This window comes from Polypterus senegalus, chromosome 12 (assembly GCF_016835505.1).
Source record: "Polypterus senegalus isolate Bchr_013 chromosome 12, ASM1683550v1, whole genome shotgun sequence".
NCBI lineage: Eukaryota > Metazoa > Chordata > Cladistia > Polypteriformes > Polypteridae > Polypterus > Polypterus senegalus.
The window spans coordinates 51,445,920-51,471,028 of NC_053165.1; the positions used below are offsets into that span (position 1 = coordinate 51,445,920).

The following is a 25,109-nucleotide window of genomic DNA, read 5'->3' on the forward strand; positions in this document are numbered from 1 at the left end:
AAAAGAGAAATGAAAAGAAGATATAAATAAAGAAACCCAAGAATATGAAACCTAACGATGACGAAGGAGACACAATTGAGTTCAAGCATGAGAAGACGAGATGTAATAAAGAAGAGTGGCTGGAGCGCCGCAGAAGCCCCACTGATGTGTTGGATAAAAATAAACCCTCAGAGTAAACTGAAGGAGTGGATATCAAATTGAGGAATAGCCCATCGTAGGGTTCAATTTATTTAATGACAAGTTTGGGATGGAGGATATCACCATCAAGTGTCATTGGTTTTAATATTCAGACAATGCGTTAAAATGAGCAGCACACGTGCCATGCTGTTGTATCACAAAGAAGCAGCCCTTTTTTTCCTCAGTTTTGTCTGTTGCTATCAGGCTGAGGATTCAGGTTCCCAAAGATAAAAATCAACAGATTTACGAGCTCTTTTAATTCAATACCAATAAGTGTTTTGAGTTCTAGAGGTGGTAGGGATCCTGCTGAGTTCTGAATTCTTACCGTGCACCACTAAAGATCATACAGTAATTCCCTACTCCCTATACACTTATGGGTGTAAGTGCTGATTTTTTTTTTTTTTTTAATTTTACTAATTTTATTGCAATCATTCCATACAAATCAATCAATTTTTACAAAAAGTAGGATTGAGAACAAGTCGACCCCCACCCCTGAGAGAGAGAGCAAGGCCAACGGAGTAAAACTTAAGGCTTATAAACATACCTAAATTGATAAGTTTGATAAGCCGATAGAAATGAATAGAGAAGAAAAAGAAATACAGAAATAACTGCTTCATCTGTGCTTTATGAGCTTATTTTAAAATATTACTGATTAGATCCTGCCATGTTTTGAAAAAAGTCTGTACAGATCCTCTGAGTATTTGATTTTTTCCAATTTCAAATAGTATAACACATCAGTTTCCAACTGACTTAAAAGTGGAGAGTTTGGGTTCTTCCAGTTTATCAGAATAAGTCTGTGTGCCAAAAGTGTAGTGAATGCCATCACAGTTTGTTTGTGTTTCTCCACTTTAAACCCATCTGGAAGAACCCCAAACACAGCTGTTAATGGGTTAGGAGGGATTGTGAGTCCAAGGCTGTCTGAGAGGTAAATAAAAAATTTTTGTCCAGAATGATGTTAATTTGGTGCAGGCCCAGAACATGTGAACTAGTGAGGCTGTGACTTGATTGCAGTGTTCGCAGGTTGGATCTTGCCCTGGAAACATTTTGGAGAGTTTTAGTCGAGACAGATGTGCTCGATATATAATTTTGAGTTGAATAATTGTATGCTTTTGCGCATATGGAGCTCGAGTGAATTCTCTGCATTGCTACTTTCCACTCCTTTTCTGATATATTAATTGAGAGATCTTTTTCCCAGTGTCCTCTTGGATCTTTGAAAGGGAGGGATTGTAAAATAATTTTATATATTGCAGAAATGGTGCCTGAGTCCCTGAAATTGAGCAATATTTTTTCCAGCATGGATGGGGGTGCAAGATGAGGAAAATCGGGAAGGTTCTGTTTGAAGATAGTTAGGTCCTAATTTGAAGATAGTGAAAGAAATGTGTAGCTGGAATGTTAAATTTGGAATGTAATTGTTCATAGGATGCAAAGACGTTGTCTACATAAAGATCTCTAAGCAAGTTAATTCCAAATTTTTTCCAGATATTAAAAACTGCATATGTTTGCGAAGGTTGAAAGAGGTGGTTCTCTTGCAGAGGTGCCACAGGTAAAAGCTTCTCCGTCTTAAAATGCTTTCTACTTTGGTTCCATATTCTGAGTGAGTGAAGCACAATTGGGTTATTAGTCTGTATAAGTGTTTTGAGTTCTAGAGGTGGTAGGGATCCTGCTGAGTTCTGAATTCTTACCGTGCACCACTAAAGATCATACAGTAATTCCCTATTCCTTATACACTTATGGGTGTAAGTGCTGAATTTTAACACTGGTTGTCATATGTTGTATCTTGGCTTATTGTCTTTATGTTTGTGTAACAATGTCCTTTTGTTTTATACTTTCCTTCTGCAAACAAATTTCCCTTTAGGATAATAAAAGTCCCCCTACCCACCTGCCTATCTTTCTTTACAGGGTTTCTATGATGAAGTTGCCAGTCCGCTGCTTTCCAAAATTCAAATGCAGTATCCTGAAAATGCTATCACTGACCTGACTGAGAACACTTTCAGGCAGTACTACAACGGTTCAGAGATTATCGTAGCAGGTCACATTACCGACAACGACCTGCAAGACTTTTCTGTGGATGTCAGTGCTTCAGGGGTATGTGGCCTCTGTTTATTCTTTTCTTTGCTGCTCTTTGCCACTGGTAACGTGTGTGGATGAGCCCCAGCCTTTCCCCAATGAAATGAACTTGTGTAATTGTCACAAAACATGAGCTGGTGACACTTCAGGAAAGTGAGATGGGTATAAGGCCTTGCATCTTGACGCATTCTTCTGGATGGCGGACTATGTGACCAACTGACAGCAGTTTGTGAGACTGAGTGTCAGAACACTGGAGCACCTTAGGGGACTGTGCTGTCTCCCTTCTTGTTCATTCTCTATACAACATATGTCCAGCACAATACCAGCACTTGCCACCTAATAGGAATTCTCAGGTGACTCTTCTATCATAGGCTACATTAATAATGGAGAAAAGTTAGAGTACTGGAAGGTTGTAAAGAACCTTGTCATCTGCTGCAGGGAAAACCACTTAGACCTTGCTCATCAGCAAGGCAAAAAAATTGGAGATGGACAAAGAGACTTGGAAATGAGCCACCATTCAGGGGGAGGACGTGGAAGTGGTGCAGGGCTACAAGGACCTGTTGGTTCACATGTACAACAAACTGGGCTGGTCTGACAACATAGTGGCGTTGTACAGGGGTCAGAACAGACTGGACTTCCTGAGGAGACTCCAGCATTTTGATGTGTTCAGGAAGCTTCTGTTCTATCAGTCCAAAGTGGCCAGTGAGGTGGTCTACACCACAGTCTCCTGGGGAAGAAACTTGAGCTCAAAAGAAGCACAATTCCTGAAAAAACTTATCAGAAAAGCCTGGACACACTGGAAGCTACTGTGGAAAAGAAGATGATGGCAAAATTAGATCCCATCATGAAAAAATCCCCTGTAGGTGGCGCTCTCTTGAAACAGTTTTAACACAGACTCATTCCACCACGGTGTGCTAAGAAGTGCTTCTGGGGGTCTTCACTGCCCACTGCTATCAGGCAATTCAGAGCTACCTACTGATGCCCCAGACTAAATCACTTATACTCTTTAGTTCAAGTTGCTATTTGTGCATAATACTGTACACATTTATTATTTATTTACTCATCTTTCTATTAATTAACTGTATTATTAGCCCTGTGAATTTGTGTCTTTGTTTTTTATGTTTCTGCTTCTGTATGCATCTAAATTTCCCTTTAGAATTAATCAGGTTTATCTAATCTATTCTAACATTATGCAGTGACATTGTCTTTTAACAGCATATCTCAAATTGTGGTTTGGAGCATTTTTATTAAGTACCTTTATCAATTCTTTAACAGATATTAGGAAAACAAAATTTGAAGCTTGAAACCAAAATAGCCGAGAATGAAGAGGCCTTCAAAAGCCAGCAATATATATTTGGAGAGTACACGGAGCGACTCTGGGCCTACCTTACCATCGAGCAACTCCTGGAGAAGCGGTGAGCCATTAAAGACCAGTGTGGTGACTTGTTCAGAAGGAGTGTTTGCTTTTCTGGAGTGGGAATCATTTGTTTAATGATTCCATGTTATATGACAGTGATAAGATTATATTTATTGGCTGAACAACTAGGTAATTATGTTAAGTCATTGTGAAGCAACTGTGGTGTGCTGGCGCTGCCCAGGTTTTGTTTCCTGCTTTGCGCCCTGTGTTGACTGGGATTGGCTCCAGCAGAGTTAGGATATAGCGGGTTGATTAATGGGTGGATGGATGGATTGTGAAGCAACAGCTGAACTAGGATGACTACAGGCTGAATTGCCACCTATGACTTCAGTGTCCTAACGCAGCAAATGTTAAAATTTAGAAAGAAAATAGACAGTGTTGTGACTGTCGACAAGTTTCCATTAAAGAGTTCTTGTTTTATTGAAGAGTAGATATGATCTTGCTTTGGTTTTCTCTTAAGGGCGTTCCTAGAAAATGTGCAGGTTGAGCAGATGTTGGTACACAGCTGAGACTGGTAATCTACTATAGAACATTAGAACAATCTAGACAAGAATGGGCCATTCAGCCCAACAAAGCTCGCCAGTCCTATCCACTTAATTCTTCCAAAAAAATCATCAAGTTAAGTTTTGAAAGTCCCTAAAGTCTAACTGTCTACCACCCTACTTGGTAGCTTATTCCAAGTGTCTATCGTTCTTTGTGTAAAGAAAAACTTCCTAATGTTTGTACGAAATTTACCCTTAACAAGTTTCCAACTGTGTCCCTGTGTCCTTGATGAACTCATTTTAAAATAACAGTCCTGATCCACTGTACTAATTCCCTTCATAATTTGAAACACTTCAGTCATGTCTCCTCTTACTGCTTTTGCTTAAACTGTAAAGGCTCAGTTCTTTTAATCTTTCCTCATAATTCATCGCCTGTAGGCTTGGAATCAGCCTAGTCGCTCTTCTCTGGACCTTTTCTATTGCTGCTATGTCATTTTTGTAGCCTGGAGACCAAAACTGCACACGGTACTCCAGATAAGGCCTCACCAGTGCGTTATAAAGCCTGAGCAGAACCTCCTTGGACTTGTACTCCACACATCATGCTATATAACCTGACATTCTGTTAGCCTTCTTAATGGCTTCTGAACACTGTCGGGAAGTCAATAGCTTAGAGTCCACTATGACTCCTAAATTCAAGTGCCCATTGTGTATTCAAACCTCACATTTTTACTTCCTATGTGTAATACTTTACATTTACTGACATTAAATTTCATCTGCCACAAATCTACCCAAACCTGTATGCTGTCCAAGTCCTTCTGTAATAATATAACAAATTCCAAATTGTCTGCCAATCCACTTATCTTGGTGTCATCTGCAGACTTAACTAGCTTGTTACTTATATTCCTATATATACTGTATTACAAATAGCAGTGGCCTTAGCACTGCCCCCTGTGGAACAACACACTTAACATCAGACAATTCTGATGAGATTCCTCACAACATCACCCTCTGCTTCCTGTGTTTGAGCCAATTCTGCACCCATCTGAAAACATCACCCTGAACTCACACTTCTTTTAGTTTGATGCCCAACATCTCATATGGCACCTCACCAAATGCTTTCTGAAAGTCAAGATTAATAATATCATAAGCTCCACTTTGATCATATCCTTTTGTTACCTCCTCATAGAATTCCAATATGTTAGTAAAACACGACCTCCCTCTTCTGAACCCATGCTAAATCTATATTAATGAAAGGCTCATTCACTCACTCACTCACTCACTCACTCATCACTAATTCTGAAACTTCCCGTGTAGGTAGAAGGCTGAAATTTGGCAGGCTTATTCCTTACAGCTTACTTACAAAAGTTAAGTAGGTTTCATTTCGAAATTCTACACGTAATGGTCATAACGGTCGAAAACATCCGCCATGTTGAACTTTCTTATTTACAGCCCCATCTTCACGCAATTTGTTAGGTGGCTTCCCTGCGATAACCGAAACCGATGTACGTACTTATTTCGATGGTATGACGCCACTGTCAGCCACCATATTGAACTTTCCAACATCACTAATTCTCCAACTTCCCGTGTAGGTAGAAGGCTGACCCCCATCTTCACGAAATTTGGTAGGCGGCTTCCCTGCGCTAACCGAAACCGATGTACATACTTATTTCGGTGGTATGATGCCAGTGTCAGCCACCATATTGAACTTTCCAACGTCACTAATTCTCCAACTTCCCGTGTAGGTAGAAGGCTGAAATTTGGCAGGCTTATTCCTTACAGCTTACTTACAAAAGTTAAGCAGGTTTCATTTCGAAATTCTACACGTAACGGTCATAACAGTCGATAACGGTAGACAACATCCGCCATGTTGAACTTTCTTATTTATTGCCCCATCTTCACGAAATTTGGTAGGCGGCTTACCTGTGCTAACCGAAACCAATGTTCATACTTATTTCGATGGTATGACGCCACTGTCGGCCGCCATATTGAACTTTCCAACGTCACTAAATCTCAAACTTCCCGTGTAGGTAGAAGGGTGACTCCATCTTCACGAAATTTGATAGGCGGCTTCCCTGCGCTAACCGAAACCGATGTACGTACTTATTTCGGTGGTATGACGCCACTGTCGGCCGCCATATTGAACTTTCCAACGTCACTAATTCTCCAACTTCCCATGTAGGTAGAAGGCTGAAATTTGGCATGCTCATTCTTTACAGCTTACTTACAAATGTTAAGCAGGTTTCAATTCGAAATTGTACGCGTAACGGTCATAACAGTTGACAATGTTCGCCATGTTGAACTTTCTTATTTATGGCCCCATCTTCACGAAATTTGGTAGGTGGCTTCCCTGCGCTAACCAAAACCAATGTACGTACTTATTTCGGTGGTATGATGCCATTAACATGTCTATCGATGTGATCACCATCGATTAAAGAACTGTCACTTACCGAGTGGTTTCCATGCCCGGAGATGGCACCTACCTTTTCCATTCTCTGTGTTACATATTGCACGGCCATAGCAGGCTCACTCTTGATATCCAGAGGAACATTGTGTACTAGCCAACCCGCGGCGTACCATACGCCGCATAATCAGGCCGGTTTTTTAATGATTTTTAAGCAGAGGGAAAAAATGAACATTTGAAAAATCGGTAATGTAATAAATCAGCAAGAAAAGCAACATTATAACAATGCACGGAACGAACCAACACACAATCGTCTAAAGTGACTGAAAACTGGCGTACCGTCCTCGCGCCTTCTCCTGCCAGACGGGGAGGGATGGGGGTGCACGGCGTGGAGTGTGGAATGGCAGGAAAGGAGAATGACATCGATTCAGCTCTGTCCGTCACGCTAGTCTGCTGATTTCTCGTTCAGTTTGCATTGCCCGCTCATGTGTCCACACTCAACTTGTCACTTGAGTCGCCGTCTTTACACAGTACAGATGTACCCGTGACTGACGTAGACTTTTCATTGCTCTGTGTGGTTTTGGCTGCTATTCTATATACTGTATATTCCACCAAGACACCCGACCACGGTAGTAGCGAGGTGGGAGGGGGGTGTGTACCAAGGGTTGGGACGCAACCAGTGGGAGCGTATGAGTCGCACTTAGTGGGACTTAGTTTGCAGCCCGAATGGGGTTCATCGGCTTACCCACGTCGGGTAGACACACGGTCTACCCATGCACATGGTTCTAGCCGCATGTAGACGGAGCTGGAGCATTTCTGCGGGAATGGAGTGAATAAACTGTGTGGGCCCTGCAGTATCGTACTTTGCCTTCAGTGTGCCATTACACTGCTGCTCAATCAGCTCCATCTGAATCTGCACAGGTGCAGTTTCCACATCAACGGCAAATTGGTTGCGAAACAACTCCAAAATTTTTTTTTTGTTCTTTAAAGTCACCAAAGTGCCGTGCGCTCAGTTTATCAGCAAAGTGCGTATTTGAGAACACCGTTGTGCCGACTTGGTTCAACATTACTTGGCAACAGGGAAAGTGGGGCAAGTTGCACTGGTGCATTTGTGTCTCCCATAAAAGTAGCTTCACTTGAAGTCACTTTGTGATTTTGCACGGGTAAAAAACGTCTGCTGAAGTGTCAGATTCTTCTTTAACTCTTCTGCTTTCTGTATCTTCTGCTTTGCATTCAGGTCTTTCAGGTTATCCTGATGTTTTGTCTCATAGATTAAATTCTGTAATTACAGCCATATTAGCTCCACAAATGAGACACACGGGTTTACCGGCAATGTCAGTAAACATATACTCAGCCTCCCATCGGTTTTTAAAAGCTCTATTTTCAGAATCAACTTTTCTCTTCGGCATCGTGAGGGCTAGCTTCGCAATAACTTGCAGCATCATAAGCTAGAGTTGATTAAAGCGGTAAGTGTTCAAAAAGGCAGCTGAAGCGCTGCATTATGGGATCTATAGTTTATTGTGTTACCAGCGCTTCATATCGCCGGGCCATTAATAAAAATAATATATAAAATGATCTCACGGGCCTTGAGTTTGACACATATGATCTAAGAAGACGCATGTTTGTTGCTGAAGCGAATTGCTGTATGTAGCGTGTAAAACAGTTTGCTATGGTGCACGCAGGCATGCGTCGTAACCGAAAACTTTTTTTTAAAGACCGCCTACTTCATTGTGTTTTAACCTCAGTTGTAAAGGAATGTTTTAAGGACCCCATGGGATACCCCTTGGTTTTGGCTGCTTTTCTATATATAATACACCAAGATACCCGACCACGGTAGGAGGGGGGTGTGCAAAAGTGTAGGGATGTAATGAGTGGGAGCGTATGAGTCACATTTAGTGGGAATTCCACGGCTTGCAGCCCGAATGGGGTTCAACGGGTTACCCACTGCTCTCTGCGCTGGATAGACACACGGTCAATGTCATGCATAATTATTTATTGAATGCTAAACAACTCCTGGAAAGACACGGATGTCTAAAACGGGTTGGTGTGAGAATACAACAGTAAGTGAATGAAAAGATGGAACTCTGGAGAGAGCAAAATACAACACAATAGTGAACCCGCGGCATAACAAGCGGGCGTGGCTCAGACGTGCATGCGGACTCTTACCACAGACGAAAGGGACTAACTGGGTAGTCGGTGAGTTTTTGCGTCCGGGCAAATGGGCAGGCAGTGTGAATGCCTAGAGAGCGAGGATAGACGCCGTCCGGTGAAAAAGGAGCGTTGGTGGGCAGGAAAACGTCTTCCGTGTTCCTGCAGGAGCATCTAAGAAGACGCATGTTTGTCGCGGAAGCAAATAGCTGTATGTAGCGTGTAAAACAGTTTGCTATGGTGCACACGGTCCTGCGTCGTAACCGAAAAGTTGGTTTTTAAAGACTGCTTACTTCATTGTGCTTCAACCTCTGTTGTAAAGGATTGTTTTAAGGATCCCATGGGATACCCCTCGCAAACCGTTTCACACGCTGCATATGGCGATTCACCTCCGCGAGAAACATGCCTCTATGAACAGTCAAGCGTAGCTCGGAGGTGCATGACATTAACCTGACCTGCACTGCATGTGGCCTCTACGACAGACGAATATAAATGACGCCATTTTTTCTGTGTCATCGTGTCCTAGTTAGTGGGCGTGGCCATGCGAGTTGTGGTCGTATCCAATGGTCTTGGAGTTGGTGGGCGTGGCTCTTTCCTGCGTGCGCCATAGGTGTCTCACTTGTCGGCAGCTTAGTGAATCTACGCCTCTTCCGGCGTGCTTTCCATGGTTGTCTTGCCTTAGTGAATTATATATATAGATTATTTATTGAATGACTGGGACAGGTTCAAGGTGTGGACTGATGGCGGTACAGGAGATAAGTATACTACACAGGAGCACTATAAGAGTGAAATGCTTAAGCCCTTCACCTATGGTTCTGCATGTGAGTTGATGGCTGCCGCTGAATTTTTCGGTTGTCGCTTTCAAGTGTACCGTAATGGCCAAATATTTTACACCTTTCAAAAACCGCCAATGCCTCTTAAACATCTTAGACTCACAGGTGACGATTTCAGTAGTGGACACTTTGATGTTTATGAATGTTTAAACTCTCAAAAGCTGGATGTGAAGTTATCGATGAAACTGGTTGTATGCTTACAACGCTTGACAGATCCCGAATGTCACTTCACACAAGTCCTGCAAATACTGTCGTAATTGAAACAAACCATGAAACTCAAACCGATTATGACAGCAGCAATCCAAGCTGTGAGATTTGAAACAAGATTGCTGTTCACATGGCCAACTGTACGTTGCATGCTCAAGAGTAAGCTCAGCACACAGCTTGGTCATATTACAACCGGAGGTTGTGTTTTTTGTTTTCTTTAGACCCTTTACCCTTGATCTTGTCATAGATCTGCTAAGCAGAGACTACTTCTTGATTAAACCTTGCTTGTACACAAATCTAACTTCAACTTGAAAAATGCCAGACTTCTGCTGAAGGGCTCTCAGGTGCTGCAGTCAATTGCGCTGCCATTCCATGAGGAGACCATAATAGGACTCTCAGTTGCCAGAATTTTGCTATAAAGTAAATTGTTTTTGCCCTTCTGTTCTGCTAAATGAACAGAATTTCTCACTTTGTGCTTGTACCAGATGATTGAATTGTTCTCGGGAGACATCTGTATTAGGATTCCTGTGATATTGATTGGTATTTTAGCCATTTGCAGTTCTCTATATTGGTTATGTTTATAAGAGCCATTTGCTAGTTATTAGTGCATACTCTATGGGGTTCTTACAACCCCCACAAATTCAATTGAATTGTATATCCTAACTATTTCAAGCCTCTCTGACTATAGATTAGCCTCAGTTAGTGACCTGCCTTGCCTTGCATGTTTTTAAACCGGACCTTAAGTGATAAGATAACGTGCTCTATTGAACATGCAGTGCCGTATGTTTATAGAGTATACTGAAGACGACGTAAAGCATCTTTAAGTACAGACACAACTAAAGTTTAACAAAGAAAGTTTAGAGAAGAGATATTTTTTACAATTTTTTGCCTTTTAATTAATGTGTGTAACTACCTTTTATCTTTATTCTTGTGTGGACTATTTGCTTTGAATTTTCATTAAATCTTTTAAAACAAACTGTTGGACTGAGAGATTTGACCCATGCTTGATCCTGCCTTACACACCAACAGCTACAATGTTAATTAACTCTTTACTTCTCTTTTTTAGGTAATTTGCATAGTTTAATTTTAATTAGTCAGTCATTATCCAACCCGCACCCAGCCAGCACAGGGCACAAGGCAGGAACAAAACCTGGGCAGGCCGCTAGCCCACCGCAGTAATTTAAATTATATTTTGTTTAATATTTTATTTCTTTTCAGAGCTAGTTTGGGCTCGGCTCTCTCAGTTTATTTATGGTTATTTTATTCTTAATAGTTTTAATTTACATTTTTCATTGTGTCTTTGTTTAACTTAATTTTCCAGTAAACCTATTAAAGAGTTTTTTGGTGTCTTCTTTGTGTTTATGGTTTTATCTTTTTCATCTTTGGTACAACTCATCATATGCTCCTGTCTTATATCTCACATTTTCAGGACAGAGTCAGGTCCCCTGTAACTCTGTACTGAAACAAGTCAGTTCATAAATAATAATACAGTTTGAGCTAATACTCGCCTCACACCACCCATAACTCTGTCCTGACATGAGGGCATTTAGGAAATGAATGAATGAGTAATACGTACTAAAAATGTAACTGTCTATGACTCAGTGCTGTAGTAAAACTGCTAGGAAAATGAATGAATGGCTAATGTTTATCTCATACAGACAAAAGCCAAGCAAAATGACACCTTTTATTGGCTAACTCTCATACAAACACAAATTAGTGAATAAATAAATCTGTCGTCTGCATGTTCCCCATGTTTGTATGGATTTCTTCCAGGTTTCCTCCCGAAATTCACAAACATACCAGTTAGTTGATTTGGCAGTGCTAGAATGGGCCCTAGTAAGTTTGTGCGTTGGATTGGCACCCTGTCCAGGTGTTGCGCCCAGTAATTGCTCCCAATTGCCCCCTGCCCCGCCCCCATCATGGATCATCGGATAAGGAAGATTGATTTATGGAAAACCTAATGATACAGACTCTATTTGAAGTGGTTTTCTTCAGGGCACAAGTCCATTCTTTCCCAATTAACTGCTATGAGAAAACACTTAAAGGTCCCACAAATTCCACAACAAAGGACCACTGAATATGTGAGGGAGTAATTTGCAATGTATGTCTTTTCTTGGTTTCAGGACATCTGGATCTGAAGAAGAGAAGAACAGTACCACAAGCAAAGCCCTGCAGCTCTCCCTGCAGTACAATTTTGTCACCCCTCTGACATCCATGGTTGTGACCAAACCCAGTGAGGAGGACAGTGTTATGATAGCCAGAAAGCCCAATGGGGAAGCTTTGGAAGGTTTGTTGATGTAACTAATTATTAACATTGTTCCCTACTCTATCCCCCTCTCTTGTTCATCTAACTGCAGGGGAAACATATTGCACGTTGGTTGTACATGCAAGTAAGAATTTTGTGGTATTCTTACTAATAGTATGAGGTGAAATTCTACAGCCACAAACTCCTGGAACGCAGTCTGTAAAATGTGTAAAAGCTTGTGTAATGTCCTAAATTATCTTGAGGAAGAAACCAGGACTTGAAAAATAGACCAAAGGGCCAATCATAATCACTGTAAGTAGGCAGGCTGGGTTAAATACAGGAGATCAAAGAAAGAACCAAACATCAAAACTAAAAATAACATTAGAACTTTAGAACAATCTAGATGAGAACAGGCCATTCAGCCCAACAAAGCTTGCCAGTCCTGTTCACTTAATCTCTCCAAAATAACATCAAGTCGGGTTTTGAAGGTCCCCAAAGTGATACTGTCCGCCACACGACTTTGTCACTTATTCCATGTGTCTGTGGTTCTCTGTGTGATGAAAAACTTCCTTGTGCGAAATATGCCCTTAACAAGTTTCCAACTGTGTCCTTATGTTCTTGTTGTCTTAACCGCTGTACTAATTTCTTTCATAATTTCACAATACAGTACAATACAACTTATTTTTGGTACAGCACTCTTCACTAAGTGCAGGCGCAGAGCACTGTGAACAATTCTTAGTTACAGTACAAGTATAGATTATATGAATTCAAGTGCATTTCTGCTGACACATCAGTTTTAGATGTTAAAGTCCTGTTACATTTACAGAAAGGCAAAAATAATTGAATAATTGAAAACATCAACTCTGGAAAGAGCTACCTAGTAGTGTGTAGTTTCTGTTGTCTTTGAAACATCAACATTTTGCTGCTCCAGGATTGTCATTCTCTTTTTTTCATTCTGCAATCCTTCAATGCCAGTTCCTGTTTTATCATAGCAGAGGCTGATGGGTGAATGACTGGAAGTTCCAGAATGGCATTTTTGATTTGGTTCAAGAAACAATGTAAATCTAATATTAGATGCACATCTTATCATGGGATGAGTGGAATTCACCAGGTTCATTACTGGATCGGTCTACACTTGCGCCCTTACCTTAACACACACACAAACATAATCCACCTAAGCACTGATTATGACAAATGTCTACAATGCCTGGCACTCTTTGCTACTCCTAATAGGGGCTCAATAGCTTTGACGTGAACATGGATATCTCCCTATTATAAAAAAAAATCCTGGAAAGAAAAAGCAGGGCTATGAGATGTGATCTTCTCTGAAGTTCTTGGAAAACACTTAAAAGACCCGCAAGTCACAAAATATATCAAATAAAAGCGCGGCCAGTAAAACACTCAGTCGTGTAAAGGCACGTAGCACACACAGATCCTGTGCTCTCAGCACATATAAAGCGTATAAGGACAATACGTTCTAGATGAAACGTCGACTAAGCAAAGAAGAAAGAGCAGCGCAGAGTAAAAAGACCCAAAAGTGTTGGAGAGAAAAAAGGCAGATAAGAGATTATGAAAGCAGTGGAATTTAAAAGGCTCAAACAAACGATGGCGTGATACACATGCAGAGAAAGGTAAAGAATATGACAGCAGTAAAATTCGAAAGTATTGTAGCGTCCCAGCCAGGTTGAAGCCTTTTTTGTTTTAAGTGATTGTTAGGTCCGATTGAGGGAAGGCGGAGTACAGCACGGAAGACTGATAGCGGGGTACTGATTGATGCGGTAAGGTGTGGGGCGAGACCCGGGGGATGAGAGGTTAGAGAGGGTGCTAGAAAGTTGTGTTTGGGGTTACAAAGTCAGCGATTGTTCAAGTGAAACTTTTGTGACACTTTATTACATCAGTCGCTACAGTATCAAAAAAAAGATAGTAAAGATCACATTAGTGCAAACAAAAGGAAATGAATCATCAGGATCAGGTGTAACTGAAAAAATAACAGGACAAAGCGAGGTCAGAAATAAAAGGCAAAGAGCAGAAAACAAAGTCTTTTCACCTTTGCATCATTCAATGCACAAAACATAGATTTACACAATAATGGACCGTACGGTATGAGAATCTGTGGTCCCGCAACAGTTAAAGCAACGCCAAGTTTAATTTCAAAGAAAACACAATTCGGTCAGGTGTATATTTATGATCACGGAGAAGCGATTCAAATTTTAACAGGCGACAAGAAAGGTAATGTAGTATATATTCCGCGAATAACATTAGACAGCAAAGGTGATCTTGATATGCCATTAATATTACAATGTTTTACAGTTTCCCATGAGAATAGCTTTTGCTATGACAATTAGCAAATCACAGGGATAAACATTAGAAAAAGTCAGACTATTTATTAGAGAAACAGAAACAATATTCACTCACGGGTAGTTATACGTTGCGTTGTCATAATGTGTCTCCAAAAATGGAATCAAAATTCAATGCAATCTTGAAGAAAAGGTAATTCCAAATATTGTTTTTAATGAAGCTTTAAAGTAAAAGTGCAAATAATGAAATTGAAACAATTCCAAAGAAAAAAAAAAGCTTTTAAAATTGTATGTCCGATGAACCAAACACAGGGGTTAAGGAGCGAAGCGAGCAGGGGGTTGAGCCCCCTAGTAATATAGAAATAAAACACTGATATACAGTACTTCAACCCACAAGAATAACCTTGACGCATGGACGATGATCTGCCTTGATTAATGCTACTTACCAGCCAATAATGGTTTACTCCTACAGTGCTGCACTTCACCGGAAATGTCTTTCCTCAGCCTGATAACCCTGGTATCCTTACTGTGAGGCATCAGTGGTACCTCTGTGCCAGTGTGCTGCCCCTGCAGTAATACTTGAACTGTGCCAAAAATAGCGAAAAGACAATGAAGAGTTGCATCATGATAAGAAAACGAATATAACTAAGTGCTGCTCAAAGCAAGTAATTGGCACAACAAGCCTTGCCAGACCACCTAAGAGAACATCTTTGCTCAAACCATCAATGGGACATGGAATTGGAAAAATACTAACAGCAAGTGTCATAACTGGAGGTCAGTGTATGTCAGGAGAATTGAACATCATGGGAAGCTCGACAGAAGATGCCTCTTGTCCTTGCCCACCTCTTCCCATTGTAGATGACCATGGGCCTATTAATACAGAGGTGCAGAGCAACCTTACAGCCCACAGACCCATTTAGAAATAACAACATAAAGTACTGTATATGAATAAAAAAAAGTAAATAGTAACATTGGGTTCTCAAAATGTTTCACATATTAACTCCAGCAATAATAACAGCGCACAAACCAAGAACTCTGATCTTTTGTTTCCTGTTTCTCTTCCTTAACATAGCAATCTTACACATTCACAGACTTTCTGCATGGAAACAACATAAAGTAGAGCAGTAACCAGCGTCTTTCTGACAACAATGTTTAATTTTTTTGCACATGTGGGGAAGTGTGAACATAGTCTTAAAAGACTTGCACTTCTTCAGACAATGGCTGTTTAATGTGTAACAACAGCATCCAAAAAATATGTGGAAACAATAAACATGGAAACGTTTGCTAATTTTCATGCTGATTTATTTATTTAATTGCGTAGACCCAGAGAAAACACCCAGCCTCGACCCAGCACACACACATGCACACTAACACACAGAGACACTGAAAAGTGGCTCAATGAATCGATAAATAAAGTATATATTGATCAAATATTGAAGAGAAAAAACAATATTACACAAAACCACATGCACAATAGCCCTCCCCAGTTCTCTGACAGCAATAATTATTTACATCAATAAACAATTAACGCTCACAATAAAGTCCAACACATTCCAGTACAGCAGAAACAGATGACAATGGAGTGTGGAATGTAACCGCCTGTGAACAGCCTTGTGAAGGAAATGTAAGGTTTTGTCCTACCAGGTTCCTGGTACAGCGTGAAGAATTGGCATGATTGGGAGCACTCCCCAGATTAAGACGTGTGCAACCAACATGAAATTACATGAACAAGCAAGCACAGGACAGCACATACATCTGTAATCCATGGTAATTGAAGTTATTATCCAATAGTGTGTTTTTTGTTTCTTTTTAAAGAGACTGCTTAACTAACCTTCTTCCCAGAAACCCCTGTGTCCTCTGAATAATATTAATGTAGTAGTTGCTGAGAGCCATAGGCAGTTTCAAGCAGCTGCTGCTACACATTAAGTTGGCATTGTGTTATATCCAGGCTTGGAAACAAATCTGGGACAGAGCCTGTGTGGTGGCTCAAAATCCACTGCAAAAGAACCTTGTATTTAATATCGTTATGTAATTATTAGTTTGTAAATGTATTTTAAATGAGGATTTGTCACAGTGTACTGTGCCTGTACTCAGTGAAGGGTGCTATACAAAATAAACTGAATTGACTTGAATTACAAGGATAGTAAAATGTTAATAAAATGTGAATGGCTTTGCCGCATGACTATGAATTAGCTCCAGAATGAGTCAATCGCTCAGTTGACAGTTTTGGCTTTCACCTTTGTTATGTTCTGTGCCACTGTCAGCATGATTTCTATAATTCCTTCAGAATTAGCACTCATGATGAATCACACAAATCAACTGCATTTTGAGGAACTCCACATGAAGTAGAAAAGCAGAGGAAATAATGTGAGTAGATGGGTGCGGTTTAAAACATTTTTTTCTTTTTCTGTTTTCTTTTTTCAGAAGTGCAGACGGTTCATCACGGTAAGTGTATTGTCTTCTGGGAAATCATGTCTTAAATTATCTTACTTTTCTACTAAAAGCAGTTTGAATGCTCAAAAATAATTATTGTACATAATTCCATGACCAGGAATGGAGTCAAACTATTATTTATTTCTATGTTCCTGATACCAAGAGGCTGCACTTTACGTGGAAGTTTTATATTTATGTCATGGCATTACTCTTGATTGTTCAAGTCTGTGAGATGCTTTCACCCTGTAGAAGTGTGTTGTGTTTATAAATTTCAACTGGGTACAAAACCTCAAGGCAGCCCTGAGTGCAACCAGGTAAGTATGAATAAAGCAGTGGCATTTTAGGAAGAAAACTCCAGTGGGGTCATTCGGATCTGGAAGCAAGACACCATTAGATTTTAGTGGCTTTATGCTCAAGAAGCAGTATGGTGTGTGTGATGATCAAGCACTCAAAGAGCCAAACTCAAGGCATTATTCTGAATACAACATGCAAACTGTGACTACAGTGACATACTTGAATAAACACATATAGAAAATTTGCCTCTTTCACTCATTTATTCAACAAAAATATCAATAGATGTAATGGTCTACTGAGGAAAAAAGTAAGTCCACCCTTGGTCTCAGAAGCTGGTATTGTCCCTTTAAGCTGAAATGTTTTCTTGTGGGTGTTTTGCATACCTACCTACCAGCCTCTGACATCAGCTTGGTGAAATTTTTGGCCAGTCCTCCATGTAGAATTCCTTCATTTAAAACGTGTTTGTGGATCTTCTTGCATATATTGCCTGGTTCTAATCCACCTCAACATTTCAATGGGATTTAAATCAGGGCTTTGTCAATTCCAATCCATAACCCTTCCTTTCTTCTGTCTGAGCCATTATTTGTTGGATTTGCTAGTATACTTTGGATTATCGACATGTTGAAAGGTATATTCCCTGTTCAGTTTCAACTTTCTGACAGATGACTACACATTCTCCACAACTACACTTTTATATGATGTAAAATTCAGCGCTGACTTCATGACTTCAAGCTGCCCAGGTTCTAAGGCACCAAAGCAACCCCAAAGCATCACATTGCCACCACCGCACTTCACAGTTGGTATGAGGTTCTTCTCCTGAAATACTGTCTTTGGTTTTCACCAAACATGTCTACTGTTACTGTGGCCAAACAATCTGTCCAGAGCACATTTGTCCAGAAGGCCTGGTCTTGGCCTGGATGTTCAATGGTAAACTGTCCTTTTGCTCTAATGTTCTTTTTGGACACACTTTTTGCCACCTCTCTCTTGCAGGTCATATTTATTCAGTCTCTTTCTGATTGTTGATGTATACACTTTAAAACCAGATTTTGCTAAAATTGGCAAAACAAAAGAAATGTAACCAATTGCATCATCAATGTTCTAAGTCGTCTTGGATAAAGGTGTCAGCCCAATAAGTAAATGCAAATGTTTTTGGTGACTTATTTTAATATCAAATGCTCAGATCTTGGGATGAATTTGCTGAGTCGGCAACTTTTGGACAATTTAGTAGTCATTTGAAATCTATGCCACTTGAAGATCATTTTTCCTACAGTGGAATGATTGATTTCAGATAATTTGGTGATATTTTTTAAATCCCTTGCCAGACTCCTAGTCATCCACAGCCTTCCTCCTGTAAGCCTAAGAAAGCTCATTTGCTCTTGGCTTGATGACACCATGCATGTCAATAGCAGAGAGAACACTAGACCCCAAGATACATACCTGCTGGGCACACCTACATTATAAAAGATGCCTACAAGGGGCTTCTAATCACTGACACCTAATCTGGAGCACATGATTCTTATTTCATGGATTTGAAGTGGTGATAAATGTAGGGGGGTACAAACTGTACTTTGCCCACATGACAAATCTGCATTTTTGTTCATTTAGATTATGAGAATGAATACATCTTGTCAGGTTTATGTGTCATTTGCTCATGTATGACTCTTTTCCTGTGGGAACGGCTTGCCATATGTTGAACATTAGTGACCACATACAGTACAGCAAAAATTTTATGTTAATTTTTAAAAAGAAAAATGAACTGTGTTCATCTTAATCTCTTCTTCTTTTTCTCTTTTTTAGATGTTGGTTATAGCTTTGGACATTCTGTAAAATATGGTATGTGTTTCTCTGTATATTTTAGAGACAGTGCATGAATATTTTTAATGTTTATCTAATAATATTTCTTTTGTTTTTTTTATAAAAGCTACTTCACCATAAATTAAGTGTCAAAACTTGTACAAACAGCAGCCTCCTCAGTGTCTGCAGAATTTTGATGTTGTTGTCACAAACCTACTTAGAAATTGATCATTTGAGAGTCAGTCAGATTTGAAGCATCTTACTAACAGAAAGGTTACTTCTGAAGGACATGAAGAATGTCCTTTTGGTGTTTAAGTGTTTGCTGGGAATCAGATACTCTCAAGTCTAACGTGTCAAAAAGTTAATGGGCGATTTATTGCCTTCTTTGGTAGCTAACCAAGTAGTAATGGATGACTGGAAACATCAATCATTGCTGAGTAATTACAGTGTAAGAGACACTTCATGAATGGCATCGACAAGCTTAGCTTCTCCTTCCTGCCATGTCACCTTCTCAAGGAGTATGCAGGGAGAAAGGCACTTTATGGAGGTTACCGCCACCCAAATTTTACAATTAAGACCGAGATCAAAGTTTGCATCCCCATTGGTTCACGTGACAGATGGGCATAACCTTAAAACATTAAATGTACTGTTACTGAGTTTTACACTCTACACTTCTTACTGCCTACTCAGAGCGATGTGTGCTGTGCAGGACATTTAAACAACTTGGCTTTGGTCTGCTCTTTTCTAGTTGATGGAGATCCTCATTTCATGATTCCAGTGCCTGCAAAAAATGACAATATCTGTTTCAACATTGATGAGAAGCCTGGAGTTATATTCAATCTCGTGAAAGATCCTGTTACAGGCAAGTCAGACCTCATCTTTGTGTTCGGAAGATTTTTACATTTCTGAGGGATAGATAAAGGTGGTCCTGATCTAATTATGCAGATCTAGATCATATAGAGGACTTTGATTTATGCGGGGACGATTCCAGTTCGGCGCGAAGATGATTCTTCAGTTGTCAGTTCGCACACTTCTCGATGGTCCAGGATTTTTCGTGTGATTTTCCATGTAATAAACTTAATAAGTTATAGCGTAATGAAAATTGCATAATTAGATCTGGACCACTAGATAGATAGATAGATAGATAGGGTTATATAGCTCTTCTCTAACCTACTCAAAGTGGTTTACATAGACAATGGGGAGCCAATTCAACCACCGTCAATGTGCAGCATTCACCTGATTGATGTGACGGCAGCCATTCATGTGCCAGTATGCTCACCACACTTTAGCTATTAGGTGGTGAGATATAGTTAGCCTATAAGGGACAGGGGATGATAAGGGGGCTGTGATGAATATCGGGGTACACCCTAATTAACTGGATTATTCAGAATAGTACAGAGCCAGGGACGCAGATAGTCAACATATTCACACAAGCCATGTCTTAATCTCACAAGGTAGCTGAATGAGGGTTAAAAGGTCATACATTTGTCACTTTCACAAAGTCACTTCCTGTCCTAAAATGATTAATTTCACCTGCCACATCATGGAAGTTTGCAAATCCTGTCGATACAGTACAGCGTAAGAGTATTTGCCCTTTCCATTGTGTTTGGATTCACATACATACGGTACATGAATGCACATTTTGTAAATGAATGTCCTTCAAACAGACATATTGCTTTTTTAAATATTATTGCAGGTATTGTGGTGAACGCAGAGACAATTGGTGATAAGAAGGTCATACCTGGCAAAAAGCAACACACATATTTTGGGAAAATTGCACTTCTGAACAACAAGTTGGACGTTAAGATAGAAGTGTCAACACAAATTATTAAAGTTTATTATGGTGAGAAATACACGTACTTCACCTGGACACAAGTGGCGTCACTCAAACAAAAAAGGTGAGGCATTCAAGATTTAATGTATGTGGCTCTCATTAAATGTAAAACCGCTGCTCTATGTACAAATTCAAACTAAAAGGAGTGGGAGTTCAGGGTGATGTTTTTAGATGGGTGCAGAATTGGCTCAGACACAGGAAGCAGAGGGTGAAGGTGCAAGGAACCTCATCAGAACTGGGCGATGTTAAGAGTGGTGACCAGCGGGGGTCAGTGCTAGGGTCGCTGTTATTTTTAATATACAGTATATAAATGATTTAGATAGGAACATAAGTAACAAGCTGGTTAAGTTTGCAGATGATACCAAGATAAGTGTATTGGCAGATAATTTGAAATTTGTTATATCATTACAGAACGACAACAACAACAACATTTATTTATATTGCACATTTTCATACAAACAATGTAGCTCAAAGTGCAGAAGGACTTTGACAGCATACAGGCTTGGGCGGATTAGTGGCAGATGAAATTTAATGTCAGAAAATATAAGGTGCTACACATAGGAAGTAAAAGTATGAAGTTTGAATACATGATGGGAAGTCTGAAATTTAAACACGTACCCCTTATGAGTTGGATGTAAGCTTCAATATGGACAAGACACTATCAACTGCCAGACAGTGTTCAGAAGCCATTAAGAAGGCAAAGCTAGGTTATAAAAGTCGCTTTGATGTGTGGAGTACAAGTCCAAGGAGGTTATGATGAAGCTTTATAACGGACTGGTGAGGCCTCAACTTGAGTTCTCTTTGCAGTTTTGGTCTCCAGGCTACAAAAAAGGACATAGCAGTGTCGAAAAAAGTCCAGAGAAGAGCGACTAGGCTGATTCCAGGGCTACAGGGGATGAATTATGAAGAAAGATTAAAAGAGCTGAGCCTTTTCAGTTTAAGAAATGGAGATTAAGAGGAGACATGACTGAAGTGTTTAAATAGGGAATTAATACAGTGAATTGAGGCTGTTATTTTACAAGTTTGACAAGAACACGGGGGCACAGCTGGAAACTTGTTAAGGGCAAATTTTGTGCAAGCATTAGGAAGTTTTTCTTTACACAAAGAACGATAGACATGTGGAATAAGCTAGTCTGGTAGGCAATAGGACTTTAGTGACTTTCAAAACGCGACTTTGTTTTTGTAGAATAATTAAGAGGATAGGACTGGCGAGCTTTGTTGCGCTGAATGGCCTGTTCTTGTCTAGATTCTAATGTTCTAAAAAGTACATTTTTTTACAGAATTATTTGGAATTTCCAGTTTTTCTAAGGTATGCAGTGGGACATAATCCAGTGTTTCAGTTTCCAATTTAATTTGCAGTATCTGTAACACACCCCTAAAAATCCCATATGAGGCTCCTTCAAACACACAATAAGTCATTGTTGCAATGAGTACACTTAAAGAAGTTGTTTGCTGAAAAAGCATATTTCAGAAATGTATTTAGATGTATTGAAACTATATCAAATATAAATTAAATTCATTATTTATTGGAAAGGTACAGACACTTGACAATCCAGATTATTATTGTAGATTTATTGGCTCACTAGCTGTGCTACCCATCTAAAATGGGATAAGATCAATGTTAACATTTGCAGTGCACCATCTGTTGGAATGTGTTTTGTAATGCACGCAGTAATAAAGGGCGGCACTGTGGTGCAGTAGTGCCTTGTAGTAAGGAGACTGTTGCTCTTTGGTCCTCCCTGCATGGAGTTTGCATGTTTTTCCTGTGTCTGTGTGGGTTTCCTCCGGGTGCTCCAGTTTCCTCCCACAGTCCAAAGACAGACAGATTATATGGACTGCTGATGCTCAATTAGCCCAAGTGTCTTAGGATGTGTGTTCACCCTGTGAGGGACTTGGCGCTCTGTACAGAGATTGTTCCTGCCTTGTGCCCTATGCTTGCTGGGATTGGCTTCAGCTCCTCCCATGATCTTGCTCAGGATTAAGCAGGCTTTGAAGATGGTATGATATAGTAAGGAAATGCACTGCATTTTTCGTTCCAACAGATGGCACTGCTTTATGAATCCCGTGCCAAATAGCATATAACAGAGACGTAGCTGGATGAACACACAGACACTTGTTCTTTTATTATGATGGATTATCTCTTAGGCGGCACGGTGGCGTAGTGTTAGCGCTGCTACCTCGCAGTGAGGAGACCTGGGTTCGCTTCCCGGGTCCTCCCTGCGTGGAGTTTGCATGTTTTTCCCGTGTCTGCGTGGGTTTCCTCCCACAGTCCAAAGACATGCAGGTTAGGTACATTGGCGATTCTAAATTGTCCCTAGTGTGTGCTTGGTGTGTGGGTGTGTGTGCCCTGCGGTGGGCTGGCGCCCTGCTCGGGATTTGTTCCTGCCTTGCACCCTGTGTTGGCTGGGATTGGCTCAAGCGGTCCCCCGTGACCCTGTGTTAGAATATAATGGGTTGGATAATGGATGGATGGATTATCTCATAAAAAGCATGCAGTCAGACTCTTACTTCCAACATGTAGTAGTTGCATTCAAAAGCAAAGACAGATTTGGCTAAAGCTAAAATACAAAGTACAATGAATAATTTTGATATTAGATTTTTTTGTTCTCTTTCAAAGGATGTGTATGTGTTCCCAAAATTACGAAACCACTGTTATTTTCTTTTTTATTTATCTTTTTCATTAGCTTTGATGTTATCACAGACAAAGACAAAACTCTAAGGGTGGTTTTTGAAGGAATGGCCCAGTTTGTCATCTTGCTCCATCGTGTTTGGAAACTCCATCCTCTTCAGCAGGACTATCTTGGTTTCTACATCATAGATGATCATCAGCTATCCAAACAGACCCATGGCCTTCTAGGTATGATTTTCTAAAATATCATACGAAGGAGGTTTGCCATACCTGAACATAAATATCATTAGCTGCTGTATGGCATGGAGGATGTCCTATAAATCAGAGTGAGTGTGAAGTGGTCAGTTTTAATATTGGTCATTCACCAGTATTCTCCTAAGAGCAAGAAATGTTTGAGATGGTCAGAGGGACATACAAATGATACATTTCATCAAAGGTTTCAGCATAAAGATATTATTCACCCACTTTAATGTGTTCACAAACATTAGTAGTTTTCTGACACCCCAGATCTTGCTGACGCAGATGGTAAAACTGCATATGTTGCCTTGCAGGACAATTTTACAGTGGCGTAGACTTTGAAGTGATTGAAATTCATGAAGGTGAAAATTCAGACAAACCAGACGCATCAATGCTGATTAAAGGCAAAGTGCTGACAGTGACCAGGTAACAACCTACATACAGTACTTCACAGAGATCTTGAAATGGACCGATCAGGAGCAGAGACCAATATACCGTTACCGCAGTGCATGAAGGAGCTCACGGTGCACTTCGGTGCCGTTCTGTTTGGCCACGAGGTTCATGCAGTTGAACTAACGCGCTGTGCTTTACTTTCAGGGGTTGGCAGAAGGAATACAGGAAGGACATCAAACATGGAGAAGACATTCCCTGCTGGTTCATACACAAAAATGGCACTGGGTTTATTGATGGGGTTCCTCGTGACTATATTGTATCGGGAATATTTGAATCCAAGTAATTTACCAAGTGAATACTGGAAACATAATTATGTGTGAAAACAAATTGTTAAAGTTTATTAGTATCTTAGACACGCTTCACCTGGACCCAGAAATGTGATTCACAGGAAAATGTTACTGACATGGCAGTTGATTCTTATTCAGTATGTCACCAAAAGCTCAATCTATGGAAAAAAGACTTTTCTCCAAATACAAAATGAAATCTCACAATTACTAAAAGGCTCAACATTTTATTAAGTAATGCCTCTTAAAGACTAAAGCAATGGCAGGTTAGCTATTCCAGAGTAACTGATGCCATAGGAATCATGTAGGAATAAGACAATGGTGGTCATGCAAGGAATGACAACTCCACTGAATCGATGTTGGTCCGCCAACCCGGCTGTCCTTAAGGGGATAAAAAAGGAGCTCCATGGTGTGAGTCATAATAATAATAATATTAATAATAATAATAATAATACATTTTATGTATATAGCGCCTTTCCCATGATCAAGGCGCTTCACAGAGTCTTAGAAAAAACAGCAGGGTATGTGTAACATTGGATACAAATTGTTTTCCTGAATAGAACAATGAAACAGATAACAAAGCATTAAACAGAATAAAGGACAATAAACCAGAATAAAATACTAAATTTATTACTAAAAGAAAACCTAACAACTAACCTAACTTGTGATTTAACAGACACACAAATCATCCTGAGCACCTGGACAGAGAGCTAAACTGAAAGAAAGGCCAGAATGTGAAGTTACAAGCCTTCCTAAATAGACGAGTTTTATGTTGTTTTTTAAAAGAATGAATGGAGTCAGCTGATCTCATTCATTTCGGGATGTCATTCCAAAGTCTGGGTGCTATGGAGCTGAAGGCCCTGCTGTCACCCATAGA

At 40.1% G+C, this 25,109-nt stretch overlaps 1 protein-coding gene across 1 annotated transcript in view; it reads left to right on the forward strand.

The window, feature by feature from the left end:
* Positions 1-24,448, forward strand: part of LOC120540414 (inter-alpha-trypsin inhibitor heavy chain H3-like) — a 59,393-nt gene extending 34,945 nt beyond the window's left edge. The window contains exons 13-22 of the mRNA XM_039771147.1: positions 2,077-2,262; positions 3,520-3,659; positions 11,856-12,019; positions 16,699-16,719; positions 18,799-18,834; positions 19,544-19,657; positions 20,492-20,693; positions 23,314-23,486; positions 23,810-23,921; positions 24,093-24,448. Of these exons, the coding sequence (XP_039627081.1) occupies positions 2,077-2,262; positions 3,520-3,659; positions 11,856-12,019; positions 16,699-16,719; positions 18,799-18,834; positions 19,544-19,657; positions 20,492-20,693; positions 23,314-23,486; positions 23,810-23,921; positions 24,093-24,231 (1,287 nt within the window). The 3' untranslated portion in view covers positions 24,232-24,448. The remainder of the gene's footprint in view (positions 1-2,076; positions 2,263-3,519; positions 3,660-11,855; positions 12,020-16,698; positions 16,720-18,798; positions 18,835-19,543; positions 19,658-20,491; positions 20,694-23,313; positions 23,487-23,809; positions 23,922-24,092) is intronic.
* The last annotated feature ends 661 nt before the right edge of the window (positions 24,449-25,109 follow it).